Below are 19756 nucleotides of genomic sequence, written 5' to 3' on the forward strand. Positions count from 1 at the left end.
ACACAGGGTGTGAATACCTGACACTTCAAACCCACACAGGGTGTGAATACCTGACACTTCAAACCTGCACAGGGTGTGAACACATGACACTTCAAACCTGCACAGGGTGTGAATACCTGACACTTCACCTTGAATACAGGGTGTGAATACACGACACTGCAAACCTGCAAATCCAAGCCCCTGTACCCAAGTTTGCAGTGAAGAGGACCTGAGCATAGGGAGTGGGGAATCCCTGGGAGACCCTGTGCGGATGCTAATTCAGCAAGAGCTGTTTCCATCAGCCATGGATGACCTCTTTGTAGATCTATGAACGAACAGTTCTTGATCTCTGAAAGACTAGTTCTTGAACAAAATTTGTTCTTGAACAAAATTACAGAATGAAGTCATTTTAAAAGTATTGATATGAGCCCAGAGAGGTGGCCCAGTGTTAAGAGCACTGGCTGCTTTTATAGAGGACCCAAGTTCAATTCCCAGCACCTATATTGTGGCTCAAAACCACCTGTAACTTCAGTTTCAGAGGAACTGATACCCTTTTCTGGCCTCCTCAGGCACTAGGTATGCATTTGTTACACAGACATACATTTAAGCAAAAAACCCATAAACATTTTTCTAAAAGTATAGCTATAAAAAATTAAGAGACTTGTGATGCTTATGACAGAGTAAAAAAATTCATGTTTACATGTAGATACACTTTGACTTATCAAGATCACAGGGCTGTCAAAATGACCTATCAGGATTTGAAAATACCATAAGTTAAAAATGTATGTAATACACCTACCCTGCCAAACATCATGTTTATATCAAGGATAGCTTAAATGTGCAGAGAACCGTTACATCAGCTTATGCTTGGGCACAGTCATCTGCCACAAAGTCTGTTTTCTAACGAAGTGGGGACCATTTTGTGCACACACAGAGATGGTTGTTTCAAAGAAATGGTGAATGGGAAAACACAAAGCACCAACATGCAAAGCAAACAAACAAAACCCAACAACATTGACGATATCTGGGGTCAAGGATGGGATATTCCTACAACCACAATGGTGTGTGCCTGGAGCTCCAGGTCCTGACTGCTGTTCAGCAGCCCAAGACAGGTTTGACCATACAGCTCAGGAAAAGAGCAAAATTCAAGCCTTGTATAGTGGTTTCTATGGATGGTGTGTCACCTTTGCACCATCAGAAAGTCAGTAAGCTGGCTATCACCCACGATCCACATTTACTTAAAACATTGCAGGTTATCTGCGGTGGGCTCCCATGGTTTGCCTCCCTCTCCCATCGCAGCTTACTGTCCTGCTTGCGCCTTGAGTTTCTGTAGTATAGAAGGATTACTGATGCAGCTGCTTGCCTGTCTTTGCATGCACCCTTTCCTTCTGTCACAGAGTGCGATCTTAAGGCTCCCCTCGGTCAAATCCACTTCATCCTCAATGGCTTTCTCATTTCCTGACCACTATGCTTGTCCTTGAGGATTAGAGCAGGTGTCTTTTACATGTTTTTATGCTCAATACAAAGCACGGCAGATAATCTGACTTAGAGTAACCATTCATTATTTCAGTTACTTTTGAACACAACTATTGGGGGGAAAATTTCAATTGGATATCTGAGAGACAAATTGCTTAGTTTTACTTAAGACGTTTCCAAATGAATGGGCTAAAAGAATTTCTCCTGTTGGGGTAACAGAGTCTCAGTCACCATCTTCTTCCTCCTTCATCCAATCCTAGGCCTTAAAAGCAGCAACTAAACATTTTGTGTATACCTGCGATATAAAATAAAGATATTTCTCAGAAGGCCCTAATGTCTCTCGTTTACACTCTTGGCTTCTATTGTCTTCCCATCTTTATACCCAGTATATGGTTATATTTATTCACCCGAACTGCCAAAGATACCAGGAATCTGATTATCAGAACTAGGGATCTCAACCATTAGACCCAAATCAGCAGCAACTCTCCAGTCTCCGGTTCCTTGACATTTTTTTCCTTTGTGATATTTCTAACACTCACAATAATGTGTTTATTATTTTCTGCCTCTACCAATCAAATGGAATCCCATGTAGAGGAACTCATTTTGTCTGCTGTGTTCAACACTAAGTCACCAAACGCTGGGGCAATGCTTCCCTACGAGGTGATAGTTAAGTATTTGCCCAACAGATTAAGTGAGTGAGAATTTTGGTGTATCCTGAAAAAAGAGTTAAGGCTTGGGGATCTAAAACTATATACTGTTTGCTCCAGTACTTTTTATCATACTTGAAAATGGCCCTTAAGAAACCCTTGCATCTTAGAAGATAAATGAGATGTTTAAAGTAGAGATATTTTATTTGTATCTTAATAAGTAAAGCTTGCCTGAGGATCAGAATGCAAAACTAAGCTACTAGAGGCCTGGGAGTGGTGGCACCCACCTTTAATCCCAGAACTCAGGAGACAGAGGCAGATGGATCTCTGTGAGTTCAAGGCTACCCTGGGCTACACAAGATTAATCAAGAAACAGATCCATGTGGTGGTAGCTCACACCTTTAATCCCAGTGTTTGAGCATCACACACCTTTAATCCCAGCACTAGGGAGGTGGAGACAGGAGCAATATGGTTGATCAGAGAGGGAAATATAAAGGGGAAGAGACAGGACCTCATGGGAGTGTGGAGTCTGTAGATTCGAGCAGACAGGATCTTGCCCTTTTGGTCTGAAGATTTGGTAGAGGTAAAAAGTCTCTCTAGTGGCTGGCTGCTTTGCTTTTCTGATCTTCAGCCTGAACCCCAATATCTTTCTCTGGGTTTTTACTATCATGCTACAGTTTAATTAAATGTCAACTACAGCTTGTCCATTTTGTTCACCTAGACCTGATGAATAACAATTTCCTCCAAAGATAAAACCTTCCATCTTCAAGGGACAGTTCCTAAAGACATGTTCTAAAGGAAGGTGAAACATTCTTTCTGGAGAAGTAAACAACTCGAAAGCTTCAGGAAATCCCTGAAACTGAACAGATTTATTAAACCCTTCCACACCTAAGTTTATATAAGTAGTAAAGACTTTCGAAAGACAATCTTGAAGGAACCAAGCTACCTGGAAGTCAGAGACCAGACCAGCTGTTTGGATGTGACTCACATAACCCTAGATGCCTGGAAAATATAGTCCATTGAACTGCTCCAGATCTTATGGGCCATCACTTATGTGAGGGTGGGCTTTGGTGATGTCTTTGAGTCATGCATGCTCTGATAAGTAACTTCTCACCCATACTCCTGTAAGTAGTCTCAGTAAAACTCATTCCACCAAGTAGGACTTTAGTGATATCAGCACTTTGATCTGCAATGGTTCCTTATCTAGAGTAAGTAGATATTTGTTTGTGTCTCCACGGGAATAGCGTTGCACAACACATACAATAGCAGCAGTCTTTGTTTCCTTTAGCTATGAGATGAGAAGCTCTGATAGCATTCTGTGAGGCTAGAAAATGAAGAAATGTTATCTTGCATAAATCGACAAAGTTGACGTATGACATAAAATATGCCAAACACTAGGGGGTGGCATCTGTGCAAGCCAGGGGTTGGGGTCACCAGGGGTCTATTCAGCATCTAGGAGGGAGGAAGAAAATGCCATGAATCCCCTTCAGCCAGCGACCTTCCCTTTACTCCATCAGTGAATCAGAGTAAGTTTACCAACAGACCCTTGTAAAGTTAGCATCGCTGCAAAGGCTTTACTCCTGACATTAGGCTGGTACCTTTCTCCCAAAGACACTGTACTCTAGTAGATAAACTTTGGAAGTAAGCATTATGCTTACAAATGAGTGGTCAAGTACAAGGTCACCTGTAATCCCCAGAGTCTCTTGGTGTGACGCAGAATGTGGCTGCAATGTCGGATTTGTAGATAGGTGACAGGAAGGGGTTAACTTTCCTCGGGGCCAGTTGGCTGGTCTTGATGAATGGCTCAGTCAAGATAATTTTGTAAAGTTTCTGTGAATCTTAATGCTTTGTGGTTCTTTGAGGAAAGACAAGGATGAGACTTTTGTTTGTTTGACTGGAATCACCTTGAAACAGTAAAGGGCTCATCAACTGACCTTTCAGAAGCTGGCAGGCCATGTACATAGGCATCACTATACCCCTTCGACCATTGGGTGATTTTTCCACGAGGACTATGTACATCACAAGGAAACACAAAGTGTCCCTATTGTACAACAAACTCATGACAGTAAGATTCAGAGTAAAATGTGCAGCTGAGGCCAGGGTGAGGGTTGACATCCAAGGGGACCCAAATCTGCACATTCTAGCAGTGTTGTCATACCCCTCCTTCTTCAGAATGGACAGCAAAAGGACATGACACTTTGATCTTTATTCCAGCGAAGGTCATCTAGGATGAGGGAACCTCAATTGGCATATAGGCAAGTCTAAAGGGGCATTTTGTGGTAAGTGATGGGTGGGGGTGCCTGGTGTCAGTGTCACCACTAGGCAAGCGGTTCTGGGTTGTGAAAGAAAGCAAACAGGGCACAAACTGGTAAGCAGTGTTCCTCCTTGGCAGTTTCTACCTCCAGGATCCTGTGTTGAACTCTTGTCCCGACATCCACGAGTGACAGACTGTGATCAGGACACGGAAGTCCCATGCTGTTCCCCCAAGTTGGTTTTGGTCAGTATTTTATCACAGCAAGAAAGAAGGAGCTAGGGTAAAGGATGACAAACAGAAAGCACTGAGCTGGATTGTGTTAGAATATCCTAGAGCCGGGCCTTCCAACCTTTAACTCCACAAAAGGCCCCAAGAAAAGAAGGCAGGTGACCCTCAGGAAGGGGGAGCAAACGTTGGTATGAAGACACTAGTGAATCCATCAGAAACTGGGTGGTATCTGGGTAGGCACAAGGGATGCCAATCATTAGATCTTGAAGACAGCATAGGCATAGGACCTGAGGTGGCCATGATCATGGCTGTACCGTTCCAGTCACTGCCAGTGGGAGGACAGCACCAGGCAGTCTACATACAAAGAGACAGTTAAATCATTGGGAAAAGTTGCTGGAAAAAAAACACATATCACCTTCTTCTCCTTGCACCCCCTCCACCCCCAAACATATGACAGATCTGGTGAGGACATAGCCTGGATTTCATGGAGCCCTCCTGGCAGCTCTGATGTGTTGTCCACTTGGGAGCTCTGAGTTCACAAAACAGCACTGACAGACCTGGAGAGAGTGAGCCCATGCTCGCAGCGGGGAAGACCAGAAGAGCAAACATGGGGTAGAAACCTGAATTTAAACTCCCTCTGCTATCCTCTGGCCATGGGACCCTTGGGAGTCACATGCTTTTTCTTTTCTTCTACTATGTAATTAATGTAATCAAGATCATTGTGCTTGTGAAACCCTGTTAATATTAAGTCACTGTTCTAGTAATGAGCAGACACGGAGCTGCAAAGCACTATACAAGTGTTCAGGGTCATCACGAATCATCGTCATTGTTACTATAGAAACCCAAAGACGCCAGAGTGCCCTGGACGGCTCCCTCGGTTACCTTCTGGGCTGTCTTGAAGCAGCTGTGCTCCAGAAGCTGTCCCACCCTTGTCCCTAGGACACCCATGCAATGTCATGACTCAGTGCTGTTTGGGACTTTGTACCCTCTGAGTCTCACAAATGTGAGTGTTGACCAAGTGACCTGACCTCTCCAGGCCTCGGTTTCTCCACTGTGAAGTGAGGAAGGCAGCAGAGCATGCAACTGTCCGGCCGTACCCCAGGCAGAGTGTTTACGGATGTCGTGGGGCTGAAACTGCCCAGGGTAAGATTGTATTCACTGAGCCTATGCCTAGGGTTTGCATTTTCTCAGAGGAAATATACCTCTGTCTACGTCATTAGTCTGTGTGTGAAGAAACATTTTTTTTTAAGAAGGCTGTAAAATTCTGTGTGTGTTAACAGTTGCCCTGCTGGTTCCTACCAGGAGTCTTGGCATTAAATAAGAAGAGAAGGGAAGTATTTAGCATAGTGGCTGGCACTCAATAGGGCACACCGCAAGGTAGCTATTGCTAATAGAAGAACATCATCAATGTTTACCCTGGTTGGAAACACAATGCATAGCTTCTATATCCCTGGTACAAAGCTAGGGCAGCTGGCATGTCTCTTGGAACAGCGTGATCCTAGAGACAGATACAGCCATGAAAGTAAGTCATTAGATCAAGCGTTAATCCAGGAGCCCTTCCAACTGCAGTCCAGTGGTTTACATCCCCAGTTCTGACGACGGTGCTATGACTGTCTGATTCACTACAGACTTAGTGTCCCTCATCTGGAGAATAAAACTCGTTAAAGGTTTCCTGTGAAACAGCCACGCACCTCATATTTCCCTTCTGATCAGAACTAGATACACAAAGCCACTGGCGCTAGCTTCTCTTCACAGATCATCACGCTGTGCCCATTCACCTGACGGTGAGAATACTGTTGCTAGGCAGGTCAGCTCTCTGGCAATGTCTACAGTCGGCTGGTTAGATCTGCCCACTTAGTCGTGTGACTATTCAGAGGCATTTAAATATGATCTTGAATGGTTCTGGGCAAGAAAAAAGGAAATGCTCTTATTTTTAAAAGATGTGTTTATTTTATTATTTCATGTACATGTGTGTTTTGCCTGCATGTATATACACTTACCATGTGCCTGAAGATGTCAGGAAATGTCAAAGAGGGCATCAGATACCCTGGAAATGGAGTTACAGATAGCTAGGAGTCTAGGAGTCACCAAGTGGGTGCTGGGAGCTGAACCCAGGTCCTCTGCAAGAGCAGCGGTGCTCTTAACCATTGAGCCATCTCTCCAGGCCCATGTGCTTTTCTTAAGTGACTAGAAATAATTGCATTTTCTAGATAGGCAGACAAGTAATTCCAGGTAGAGTTGCTGCTGGCAAAGGAAGATCTGACCTATGCCACGAGGGAGACGAGACTCTACCAGCACTGACACTCCTTCCAGACTGATGGGTATTACGACAAAATGAAGTGTTGGCAGAGGGTCCAGAAAACCCTGGTGGTAAATGAGAGGCTTATAACTGCTGCTAATTTCCTTTGCTGGGTGAGCACCCCAGGTGAAAGCTGCACAGGAAATAGCGGGAATGGTTTAAATAGAAGCGACTTCATGAATTAATCTGTTATGGGCATTGTAAAATGAGCAAATATTTAATTAAGCAACAGCTTAATTAAGAAGTTGCAAAACACACATCTAAAAGCGTAGCATGACAAGTATGGTGCCTTGTCCCAATTTTCTTACATACTTTAAGTCACATACTTTAAAAATAGAAATTAAAATATTTGCTTCAATGTATGTAATAAATTATAGTCCTTATAACTGTGAAAACCAAGGGCAACATAGTGTCTCATTTCATCATGATGGTGTTCAACTCATCAAACAATAAAACGGAACAAACAAGGCAAACTTACAAAGCAAAACCTGATTCAGAAAGGGCCTGTTTTCCACCACACGCATGACTGTTCATCATAGAAGGCCCCATGCAAAATTAAAATGAGACTTCAGTTAATTTTAAGTTTTTAAAGGTTAACACCAGATCACTGGCCCAAGTAGTGGTGATTGGTGTGTGTGTTAGGGATGGGTGGGATTACAGGTTTCTGTATAGGAGGCATGCCCCCAAAGCTACGCAGCCCGGCATAACTGCAGTGCAGGGCCTATGGGTTCATGCGTGTAGGAGTCAGAGGATAATTTTCAGGAGTGGGTTCTCTCCTTCTACCATGTAGATTCTGGGGATTGAACACAGGTTCTCAGCCTTGCATCAGGTGCCTTGGCCCGCTGAGCTCTGTCGCTGCTTGTTGCACAGACTTTAGGAGTGCTAGCAGGCTCAAGGCTCTGGCACTTTCTCTCCGTTGATGGCAGATGTAGTTCCAGTTCTAGAAGGGACCTACTGTGAGATGCTCTGCTGTGTGCTGAGAGAAAAACTGCATGGGGAGATGGTCATGGACGCCCTCTAGGGCTCCTCCCTCCTTCATCCACTGGACCACCCCACAGAATTCCTACAGAAGGGGGACTTAACTCTGTGATGTTTACTTAATTCTTCAGTCTAGTTATATGGCTTCATTGAAGAGCTAAATGCAATCCCAGAGATTAGCTAGTTCATCATCTCTCTCATTTTCATCACATTTTCATCAAATTCCAGTTAGGCTAAGGGTGCGCGAATGACTCTTGGCTGCATGATTCCAAAGTTGATGGTAATTTTTTACGAAGAAATCATATAATTTTAGCATAATCAATAAACACCTTAAAATATAAATGGATTTGATTATGATGCTGCCATCCATGCTAACAATATGTTCAGCATTTGACTGCTTGCATCTCTGTCAGAATAAGGAAAACAAGGCTAAGATCCTAACCCTTTGAAACTCCTAGTGGGGTCCAAACATATAGGGACAAGAAGATGAATCCAGAATTGAAAGGAATAGGTGGTTTCCAGTTAGGGCTAAAAGGATCCTCTTATCTCATGTATCCGGCGTGTCATACCTCAGATAAATCTTTCCTAAATTAACGCTTATGTAGTGTTTACTGGAGGCAGATATGAACTGACTTTTTTTTGTAGAAAACTCATCCAGTTCTCATAACAGCATAGAAGTATGTACTATGCTTGGCCACCCTTTTGAACACAAGGAAACAAGACACCGAGGTAAATTTGGACGCTAAACCTGCAGCAAAGTTAAGATACAAACTCAGGTAGGTCTTAATCCCACCAGCTGCTAGATCATGGTGGCGTGCACATGGTCTTCCATCACACACCAGTACCTCTGAGTTATGTGGTTTTATGAGTCAAGAGTCCAAGAACACACACACTGGGGACACCAAGCCATCACTGCGTTCAGTACTGTAGTCACAGCAATGACAAACATTGCTCTCCTCTCAGAACTGAAGAGCGCTGGTTTCTCATGTTGACTACCCACCGTACAGCTGTGAGTTTACAGAAGATGTCCCAAACAGCTCCCAGCCCTCTTCCATATCTACGATTCTGCTGTGGAGAGTTCTAAGAGTCAGAGTCTCACATCGCTATGGCTTTCGATTTAAGAGCTATGGAAATGTTACGGAATGGCCCTTCACACTGTGTGAAGATGTGTCATTGTGACTGGTTTAATAAAGAGCTGAATGGCCAAAAGCTAGGCAGGAGGAGGTTGGGTGGAACTTCTGGGGACAGAGAGGGCTCTGTGAAGAGGAAGGCAGAGTTGCCAGCCAGCCTTAGAGAAAGCAGCATGAGCAGTACTGAGAGATGAGGCAACAGGCCACGCCACAGATCGTGGATTAAAACAAACAGGTTAACTTAAGTTCTAAGAGCAGGCAGGACAAGCCTAAGCTAAGGCCGGGCCTTCATAATTAATAGCCATTCTCAGTGTCATTATTTGTGAGCTGAAAGACTGCAGAAAAGCCGACTACAAGGAAGCCTCCCTCTCTTTTTCCTTTCAGAAAGAATGAGGCAGCCTGTAAGACCTACTTGGAATATTCCGATGCTCCCCTTTGAAAGCGTCTTCACTCCACTCCTCACTTTCTAGTGCCTAAGCAACGTTTTCCTGCCTCCGACCAAGAGATAACAACTCTCTGGCTAGGACTGTGCCATGTCTGTCAGTGTTTCCAAAGGCATCCTCCATATCCGGGAAGGGCGGGGGGAGCATTATCACCCCTTCATCATGGTGTTATTATGGTGACCCATACGTCCGAGTGAAGGGATAATAGTATAACTTAGTCTTGCTACATTTTCCAGGGGAGATCTGTATTTTGAGGTTGTTCTAATAGAGAAAACAGAATTTTAATAAAAAAAAAACATTTTCAAGGCATCCGAAATGTTTTGACTTTTTCTAGAGGGAGGCTGAGCCATATCATGACTTTCCAATGTAATAACACTGTTAGTAAAGGTGCTTGTTTCTTTTGGGGTCTTTGAGTTCATTGGCTCTCAACCTTCCTAATGTTGTGACCATTCAATTCAGTTCCTCATATTGTGGTGACCCCCAATCATAAAATTATTTTCTTTGCTACCTCATAACTGTAACTTTGCTACTGCTCTGAATCATAATGCAAACACCCGTGTTCCCAGTGGTTTTCAGCGACCCCCGGGAAGATCAGCAAGGGGTGGCGACTTCCAGGTGAGACCCACTGCTCTAGGTGTGCTTATTCATTTAATGTCATGTAGAAAGAGAAAGGAACGTTCAGAAAGTCCCATATGCTATGATGTAATATAAATAATATAGTCTACTATGAAAAATAATTGCAGCACGGGGCCATGCTGTTCTCAAGTTTCTTTGTCATGGCTGAAGATGTGACCAAGGGAAGATCTGGCCTGAAAGCCTGGGCCAGTTTAGCACAGTGTAAAGATACTGTGCAGTTGCCACGTGGTTTGTACTTGTCCTTCGCAGTTTCTGGATGCTCACTCCGTTTTGGGCCAAAAACTTGGGGTAAGTGATTTGAGCAGCATGACAAAATTGATGCGCTTTGCCAGGAGACAACCATAGAATGGGGTTCATATCCTGTAAGTCTGTCCCCACAGGCTTTGACGAGGATGTTACTTCGTGGCTCAATACTTATTGACAGACTGCAAAAGTGACGCCAAATATTTGCCCTTCAGCTTCACTGACTGAATCAGCCTCGAGACTGTTGACACTTTCCCAACCGCTTTTATTTTCACTTTGTAATATCATAAACTTGCACAAGGGCATATAGAGAAATATCCTCATGGCTGAATCCCCAGAACACCGCAAGGTCACCAGGCTTTTTTTTTTTTTCTTTATAAGCTCTGTGTTTGACCTAAAAATGCAAAAAGGCTTCATGATTGTGGGCAGCTGACACATGTGCGCACCACAGGGCATGTCGGATGGTCTTCTAGAGGAACCTCAGACAGTTAGCTGGGCCCTGTTTCTTCTTCAGGGGAACCACACAATTAACATGGTCTTTCCTCTGTGTCAGCTGCAGGAGAACTCTGTTCCCTAAGGGCTAGCCTCAGCTTTGCGATCAGGCTAGCCCAAGTTTAAGCTAAGCTCCTTGCAAACAATAAGCCGTAGGCTGGTGGCAACCTGTTTTCCTTTGAGAAATTTCATCTCAGCCAACATATTTGTGGGTAAAGTATAACGGATGATGTCCGTTACTGGATGCGGTACTGAGAAAGTCAACGCAGGAAAGCTTCCCTCCTGGACTTTTGCTGGATTAGACTGTTCCTATCCAGCCGACAACTCCTACCTGTTTTATATAGGAACCCAACAAGTTGCAGTAACCACAACCGACACTACGCTAAGATCACTTGTTATTGAATTCCCATGTTTTTCTTTTTGTAAGTGTAGGGTGAAGGTGACCTTGAAAATGTATTCTCATGATATTCTTTAAAATATTGATTAAATTTTTATTTTTATTATATAATATGAACTTGAAATTAAAAGGCACTTTATTAATAAAGAATTTATTATTATTATTAAATTTATCAACAATTTTAGTGCCAAATGAGTATGTCTCTCATAAAGGAGTATTCAATATAGCATGAATATCTTGCTGAGGAATGAAGAGTTTGGGACAATATTGCTAATGATCCAGTGCCCCTAAGAACGTACAGCTCATGTATATTCAAGTCTAGCTGTTCTGTTCTAAATAAGGAAAGTCCTAGAACATTCTCTCCCTGTAGCAGGCTTTTTCTTTTGGACTATCAACCAGCTCCCAAATCATGACACAGAGACCTAATATTAGTTATGAATGCCCCATCTTAGCTATGCTTGTTCCTTGCTAGCTCTATAACTAAACCTGTTTATCTGTGTTTTGCCCTGAGGCTTTTTACCTTTCTTTTTTTTTTTTTTTTTTTTTTTGGTTTTTCGAGGCAGGGTTTCTCTGTAGCTTTGGAGCCTGTCCTGGAACTCCCCTTTGTAGACCAGGCTGGCCTCGAACTCACAGAGATCTGCCTGCCTCTGCCTCCCGAGTGCTGGGATTACAGGCGTGCGCCACCACCGCCCGGCTTACCTTTCTTTTCTTCCCAAGTCTGGCTGGAGGCTGCCTGACTTCTGGCCCTGGGTGTGTCCCTCTCTTTTTCCCTCCTTCTCTCTCCAGCCTAGATTTCTCCTCCCACCTATTCTCTCAGCTTGTCAGCCCTGCCTGCTTCTCTCCTGCCTAGCTATTGGCCATTCAGGTTTCCATTAGACCAATCAGGCACCTTAGGAAGGCAAGATGAAACAAATGTAACACATCTTTACATAATTAAACAAACACAGAACAAACAAATGTAACACATCTTTACACAAAATGATATTCCCCAGCATAAACAAACGTAACACACATTTGCTAGTTAAAGTAATATTCCACAAGACACACCTTATGTATATTCTCTTCCTAAGCAACCCCACCCCGTCCACAGTTTTATGGAGTAGTTAGATGTTGACAACTCTAACCCCTACTTCTTTAGCTCTGCTTTTCATCTCAGAGCTGTGTTTGGAACCCAGCTCTTTGACTTTTTGACTACTCCATAATAGGCCGCACATGACAGAGAGCTCTTCATTTTCCTTCCCTCCACACAGACCCACCGTGGTCCGTCTCAGCCAACAGCGGCTTCCTCTATTACCTGTTCTCACCCAACCCTCAAGTCTCCAACAACAAGCTGGTCCAGGTGTTGTCTCCACATCATGGCACCCCACAGGTGCCCCTTTCTGTCACCTACTTCCATCCATCCATCCATTTCCACCACCATTACCCTCATTCAAGCCTAGTTTGGACCTCGGCTGCGCCATTGTTGGTGGCAACTTGTTTGGTCTTACCCCTTTCTCTTTCATTTAGACTCAAAGCTAAAAGTCTTTCCCTGGTAGCAAGCCTACCTAAGCCTTTAACGCCATCCTGGCCGTGTGTCTGCCATCATTTTCTCTCACTGACTTGTTTTTCCATCTTTTTCATTATTTTCCAGGCCCTGCTGACTTTCTGTTTGTTTTGTTTTGTTCTTGCCCTTCAAAAGATAAACTCCCTCTCACCCCACTTTGCTTAGGTACTCACAATTGAGTTTGAGTATCTCTCACACAAAATGCTCAGGACCCGCAGTGTTTGGGGTCTTTGTTTATTTGGTGTTTTTTTTTTTCTTTCAGATTTTGAAATATATGCACATATACACTGTGAGATGTCTTAGGGATGGGACTCGAGTCTAAACAAAATTTATTCATGCTTCATATATATTGCATACACATAATAGAACTTTTGCAATATGTTTAATAATTTCACGATGGATAAAAGTCTGTATATCACAGACGAGAGGGCACCAGAATCTTCCATCCCTAAGGGTGCAGAGAAAGATGGGCAGTACACACATATGACCATGGTGCATCTGTGCGAACAGAGTGGCATGTTCCACCTGTGGCCTCCTGTCACCTTGTTGTTTTTTTTTTTTAAATCAGAATTTGGAGCAATTCAGATTTTGAGTTTTAGGTTAGGTCTGCTCATTTTGAATAGTCCTGTATTGGGCTCCACATTTCATGAGTATGACAGGGAATTTAATGTAAATCGGTTCTTCCCCCTCCCCCAGCTGCACACTGCAGGACATCTGAAGGAGTGAGGGTGTCAGGGAGGAGCTTGGTTCCTGGCACTCTGAAAGGCTGAGGTGAACCTGAGGTTAGTGAAGGTCGAGAACGCTGATACAAGTGATAGGCCCTCTTAGATTTTGTCATTTGACTTAGACGTTTTTGTTACTGTAAATATCAAGCACATTTCAGTGCTGTCCCTGCAGGAGCAGCAATGACAAACCCCTGTGGGAGCAGCACAGCCAGTCTTCACGCTGAAGTGATAGTAAGAAAAGATAGCAGACACATGAGAAGGATCTGCTAGGGCCATCCAGTCCTTGTGATGTCATGGCACACAGTTAGATTTTAATAAGGAACATTTAATGGACCATGCTTTATTCTACATCCTGCTTGGCATTGAAATCCCAATCTGTGTTTACATCGTGAGACAGAACACCACTCTTGACTTTGAGAATTGAGGGACCTGTCTTAACAGGAACCCGAGGGGACTTGGTGGAACTATCGTTCCTAAAGCAACTGAAACTTTTCAGGGTTTTAGGTTAGTATATTCTTGGTGACGGTTTAACTTCCTGGGTCTCAGAGAAATAATTTAGCAGAAGACTATTGAAAAAAAAGAAAGAACAAAAGACATGGTATCAATTAGCATACACATTACCTAAATATTGTTATGCGAGTCTAAGGGAATCAAACACTGCTGGACTTCCAGTATGAAGGAGAAGGAAGCCTTTCAGAAGTCCTTGGGATCTTCCTCAGTCATCAACATTTGAAAAGTAGCTCAAAGTGCTGAAGAACACCAGAGCGCACAGGGTGTGCTTTGGCTAAAAGAATTTAATGACCTTGTAGGCACAGAATTGTCACTGGCAGCGGCTGACTGGAGAACTGGATGAGCTGAAGGGCCTGTCACTCACCTACCTGGAAGAAATGGTAGTTCATTTGGAGTTTACAACTGACTGCCCTTGCTCCCACGATGGGTGGGGTGAACGCCTACAGGCTACAACAAGCAAGATGTCTGACTATTGATTTGTCTCAAACCTCCATAAGCTCACAGGCTAACCATCGCAGTGGAATGATTTGGAGACGAGCTTGGTTAGATGCAGAGGGTTTTCCTTGCCAGCCCAGGACAGAAGAAGCAGATTTTCAGGTTCTTTTGTTATGGTTTTTAAGACCCACTGTGGTAACAGAATATCTCAACCAGTCTGTATTTTCTCAAAGCTCAGGACGTGGACATAGGCAGCATGTCCTCTAGCATCTGATGACCTGAATTTGAATAAACCAGCTTTGTCCTCTGGGAAATAAACAATTGCTGCCATTAGTGTGGAATAGATGAGGAAAACTCTTGCTGGCCCATGGGAATTAGAATCCTGGGGGAGACAAGCACACTCTGGTAAACTCACCTGTCTAGAGGGAGCTCATTCAGCTGTTAGTGCCCACAGAACCGGAGAGCCCCAGGAGGGTGCCTGCTGTCGCTTTGACAGGAACTTTCTGGTCTTTCATTACTTGTCTCATTTTGTCATTGCGACCTATGTGTTTTTCTCATTATGGATGCTCACACGGCAAGGAAATCCACAGACTTTGCTACACGCACGCTTAGTGTGTTAGCTCAAACTCAGGACAAATGGTGAAGGTGCTATTAACATATCAAAGCGGACTCTGGCCACCAGGTTCTCCCAGCATCCTTCAGTCCCTACCTGTGACAGGGTCTTCCTGGCTGGCACATCCCATCCTCTGCCCTAAACCCCAGCCCAGGGACTGGCTGGGTTTCCCTTCCCCTAGCTTCTCTGACTGCTAGGAAACCCAGGCATTTTGGGTAGCATGGGTTCTTTTTTCCCTTGGTCTCCTGGTATCTTGGCTTCTGACTCTCCCCTCTCTCCTCTCCCCACATGGCCCTGTTCAGCTGGCTGGTCATGCCCACTCTGGACTCTTCCAGATGCCTCTGCCTGTGTTCTCCCTTACATCCATAATGAAAACCTCAACCCCTAGGAGCAGTCACGTGCCACTTTCACTTTGTCTTTTCATTCAGTTGTATTTCTTTTTTGCTTTTCTGTTGAGTTGAGGGGACAACTTTTCATGAAGACTGCAATGTTAGAACATGGGTTTTCTTATATTCAGTGCGTTCAGGGCACTCTGGCTAGCCAACACAAGTGTGCTCAACAGTACTCTCAGCCCTGGTCAGTCCACTAGGCTCAAGGGGAGAAGCCTAACAAGCTGAAGACAAGCAGGCACAGAGCTTTTATTTGATAGGAAAAGAAAATAAAGGAAACAAAATAAAACCCCAAACAAACAAGACAGGTTGCCTCTCAGAGCACATGTTCTCTGGGGACATGGTCAGGTGTCTGATACTGTGACCTGAGTCTTATAAAGATGACTTTCACCAACAGAGAGCACTTTCCGCTGGAAGTGATGCCAACATTAATAACTTAAGCATTTCAGTGTCTGGTGGCCAAAGTTCCATATTTTAGCTACTTTAGCAAGAAAAGCAATTTGCATCTAAAAGCTCCTCCATGGGGTTGGCTTGGTTTTGTGGCATGCAGCCCAGCAGCTTAGAGAAGCAGAAACTGAAGTCCACTTTACAGAGAATTGTCTGGTCCTAGTCGAATAACCTCCTGGCATTTGCTGTTAGCAGGGTGGTGAGAAGATTATCGGGAGGCAGTTATTAATATTCTGATTAAATATTTTAAAACCTCATACCACTATTTCAAAAATTAATTGAGTTCCTCTGATTGAACTCTTAAGCTCAACATTCTGAAGCTGCATCTAGCCTTCATATCTAACTTCATATTTGTGGTCTTAAAATATGTTTATTTTTTACCTACAGTTTTTAGCCCCTGCTGCCACTGCCTTAACAGTAATGTCTAAGACGCCCCTGAACATAGTCTTTGAAGCCTTTACAGAACTGTATTTCTTCCAAACTCTGTTTGGAGGAGAGGTTACAGTCACCTTTGGTCTCAGCACTAAAAACCTAGCACAGTCTTGGCAACCATCCTGGAGAGCCTTCTTGCTTCCTGAGGATGCACTGACATAACCAACTCCACAGAATTAAACAACAGACGCTATCAAAGAGTCCTTTGCAGTAAGAATTCCGGAGTTAAGAAGCAGCAAACTCACTGGTCCACAGAAGGTTCCTGACAGGATCCATCCCAGAGATGATACAATCTAACACAATACGACCTAACGTAATAGGAAAGCAAGGCACAGGAGGGTCGGATGGGGTGGGTTATTAACTGTTACTCTCCAGGGTCTACCATGTGCTTACAGGTCTTTAAAAGTCAACAGCCAAAACTACTGAGTGACCCAATTTGTTTCTGGGTCCAGGTAGAAAAGTCTGTTTATTTGTTGGGTGCCTACTAAACGGAGCCACCATGCTGAAAAGAAAATATGGGTAAACATGTATTGCTTACTACACTGAGTGTCAGAATCATTCACAATGCCTTCTTCTGAGTTAGTTTGATAAGGGCACATTCTGATCAAAGTGACCTGGGCTGGGGTGTCTGAATCCAGAATGCTGTCAGGCTGATGGGGGGGGGGGGCTTGTTCTGCAGGTTAAATAGGAGAAATGGGGAGTCCAAAGGTCAAGGTTATTTCACCTGTGGCATCCTTTTCTTCTGCCAAGCTTTATACCTTCCTTTCTAGAATTCTCTTCCACACCAACAAATGCCTACTTCTGAACAAGACAAGGTCTGAAGACAAGTCAAGATCATCTCAGAAGCATTCCCATCAATCACACTTCCCATAAATACCGAAGCATCTTCCAGAAGCTTCGGCCAGGCATTACCATTGCACTACCCTTGAACCTGGTGGAGAGGGCGGCTTGTCCTCCTGCGCATATGCAAAGCAGTGACTGCAGGCATGGAGAACCCAGAACACTCACTGTGCTTGTGGTCCCACCAGGAGATGGTGGTTCCTGCAGCGCTGAGAAACACTTGACAACACAACGTACAAGCTGGGTGTCGGTGAAGAAGGGGGACCCCTTTCGACCTAAGCAAAAGTTCTTAAAACCTCTTGGCTAGGAATAACCACAGCCTCTCCTTCAATCCGGGGGGAAATGGATTCCTAAATCTTTCACTGGCAGCTCCCAGAATGGCCACATCGGATGCCAGCGGCACCAGGGTGGTGGGCAGCTGTTTGCTTTCACCAATTAACTGTTCACCTGTTTCCCTCCAAACTTCTGGTCTCCGCCACTATGGTAAGCTCTTACAGGATCGCGCTGCCCTCGCCAGCGCTCAGAGGATGAGCCACGTGGAAACGCCAATCTGGGACGCAGTCACCGGCTTTACCTTTGCGCCCCAGTGACGGAGGACCCTGCGGTCCGCGCGCAGCTCAGCTGTCAGGCACCATGCTGGAACCCGCACCCAGGGCCCCGAGACACTGACCTGCCAGCCGACTCTCGCGAACGTTCCTCCACAGCAGATCCCAGGCTCTGGCGGTGGAGTCCCGCAGCTGCTCGCTCAGCGACCTCCGGAGCGGAGCGTGGACTGCTCCGCGTGGGCTGCTCATCTTAGATATGTCCTCATAGCGCGGGGCAGCCTGGCCGCCGCTTCGGGCGCGGGGACGCTCGGCCACGCGGGACCCAGTGCGCCCGCCTGGCGCCCTGCAAGGCGGCCTCTGCGCTCCTCCACCAGCCCCTCTCCCTTCTCCCGCTGCGTCCTCCCTCTCTCCTTCCCTCCCTCCCCGGCTCCTCCCTGCACCCTCGCCCAGCCTGACAGCCCGCCCCAGGTCTTTCCATCTCACCCCAAAGTTAGGGGCTGTGCTATAGCCCTCCTATTTCCTGGTTCTCTCCATCGCTCCCCATCCCCACTCCGACACCAGAGCTCTGATATTTCAGCAGCTAGTGCCCAAGACTCTCAAGAGTTCCGGATTTAGACCACTCAGCCAGGCTGACCTTCTGGGTTCCTACACCGTGTTTTTGAGTTATGCTGTACCTTCCTGGTTCCATCAACATGAAATAATTTTCAAAGTACAATCTATCTACAGTTGACAGTGAAGTGGACCTGAGGGAGTCAACATATCTGTATGCAGAATTCTAAGGAGGAAATAGGAATTCTAAGGAGGAAAATGGGAAATGACCTTCGGTTTCCTTATCAAAAGTATGCAGTATACATAACAGAAATTAAAACTGATTCCTGAACGGAAGTGAATGTGAATGGATTGGATTGTGCTGCTTTTAAACAAATGCACCATGGTCTTGATTTAAACAGCTGGATCATGGTTTTTAAGAAAACGATCACGTCTTCACTTCATGAGGTGACGAATGGCCAAGTTTCCTGGGCTTCAAACTTTTCATTCAAGAAGGCAAAGACAAGCCAGCCCATGGCTCACATCTGTAATTCCGACATTTAGGGGGCAGAGGCAGGAGAATTCCCTGGAGTGAGTGAGGCCAGCCTGGGCTGTAGAGTGAGATTCTATTTCAGAAGAAGACAACCACAAACAAACCAACAAATAAAATCAAAGACAAGAACCAGATTATCTCAGCCCCTATCCCTCAGGGGGTGTCTAGCAATTTACAAGGCTTTATTTGCAAAGTGTTTTAAGGGTGTCAGAGAAGTCAGGACACTGTTTGATGTAATACAATAACATGATCATTGCCTCACACATAAAATTTGGTGTAACCCAAAGTATTTCAAAAGAGAATTTCTAATTTTGCTTGTTTTTGAGAGGGTCTCACACGTAGCGCAGGTTGGCCTGAAGCTTGCACCATGAATGCCCCTTATATTCCCAGCGGTCCCACCTCACCCTGCCTAGCAGCCGAACTACTGTGCCCACCACCACACCTTGCCAGAGAACGCCTGGATTCTTGCAATTGTTAGTTTCTTCTTAAATGTCTTTCTGCCTGATTGACAGTGGCTTTTTTTTTTCTTTGCTTTAGATGCCCCATGTGATGTTTAAAAATTCAAGGAAATGGTCCGATTCTACTGTTTTATAAATGACTAATGACTTAGGATGGAAATTAGAGCTACCCACATACCCTCTACTGGGGTCTACATGCTCAGTAAGAATGCCTTCCGTCAGTTTATACTGTCCTAGAGAAACCGGGAGACGGACCATTGCAAAGACAGTTGTGATCACCAAACTTTGTTGTCAGCTGAACCACATCTCAGAACAGCTAGAACGCATTGAGGAGCGTTTTTTGCATGGCCTTGGTAAAACCTTTGGCACTGTCAGTTATGATGCAATAAGACCCGGGCTAGAAGTGGACTTGAACTTACGCAGCCAGTTACAGACTAATTGGCTCTAGTTCCAAATGCCCTGATTGCATCTTCTGTGTTGTATGCTTAGAGGAGCAAAAAACTGCCCATCTTACACATCCCTGCCATAAGATGTAA

General features: G+C 44.7%; 1 protein-coding gene across 1 annotated transcript in view; it reads right to left on the reverse strand.

Annotated features, from left to right (window-relative positions):
* Stard13 (StAR related lipid transfer domain containing 13) overlaps positions 1–18021 on the reverse strand; it is a 210949-nt gene extending 192928 nt beyond the window's left edge. Inside the window, exon 1 of the mRNA XM_026778055.1 lies at positions 17807–18021. Coding sequence (XP_026633856.1) covers positions 17807–17930 — 124 coding nt within the window. The 5' untranslated portion in view covers positions 17931–18021. The remainder of the gene's footprint in view (positions 1–17806) is intronic.
* Between the last annotated feature and the right edge of the window lie 1735 nt (positions 18022–19756).

Source organism: Microtus ochrogaster, unplaced genomic scaffold (assembly GCF_000317375.1).
Source record: "Microtus ochrogaster isolate Prairie Vole_2 unplaced genomic scaffold, MicOch1.0 UNK102, whole genome shotgun sequence".
In the NCBI taxonomy this organism is placed as follows: domain Eukaryota; kingdom Metazoa; phylum Chordata; class Mammalia; order Rodentia; family Cricetidae; genus Microtus; species Microtus ochrogaster.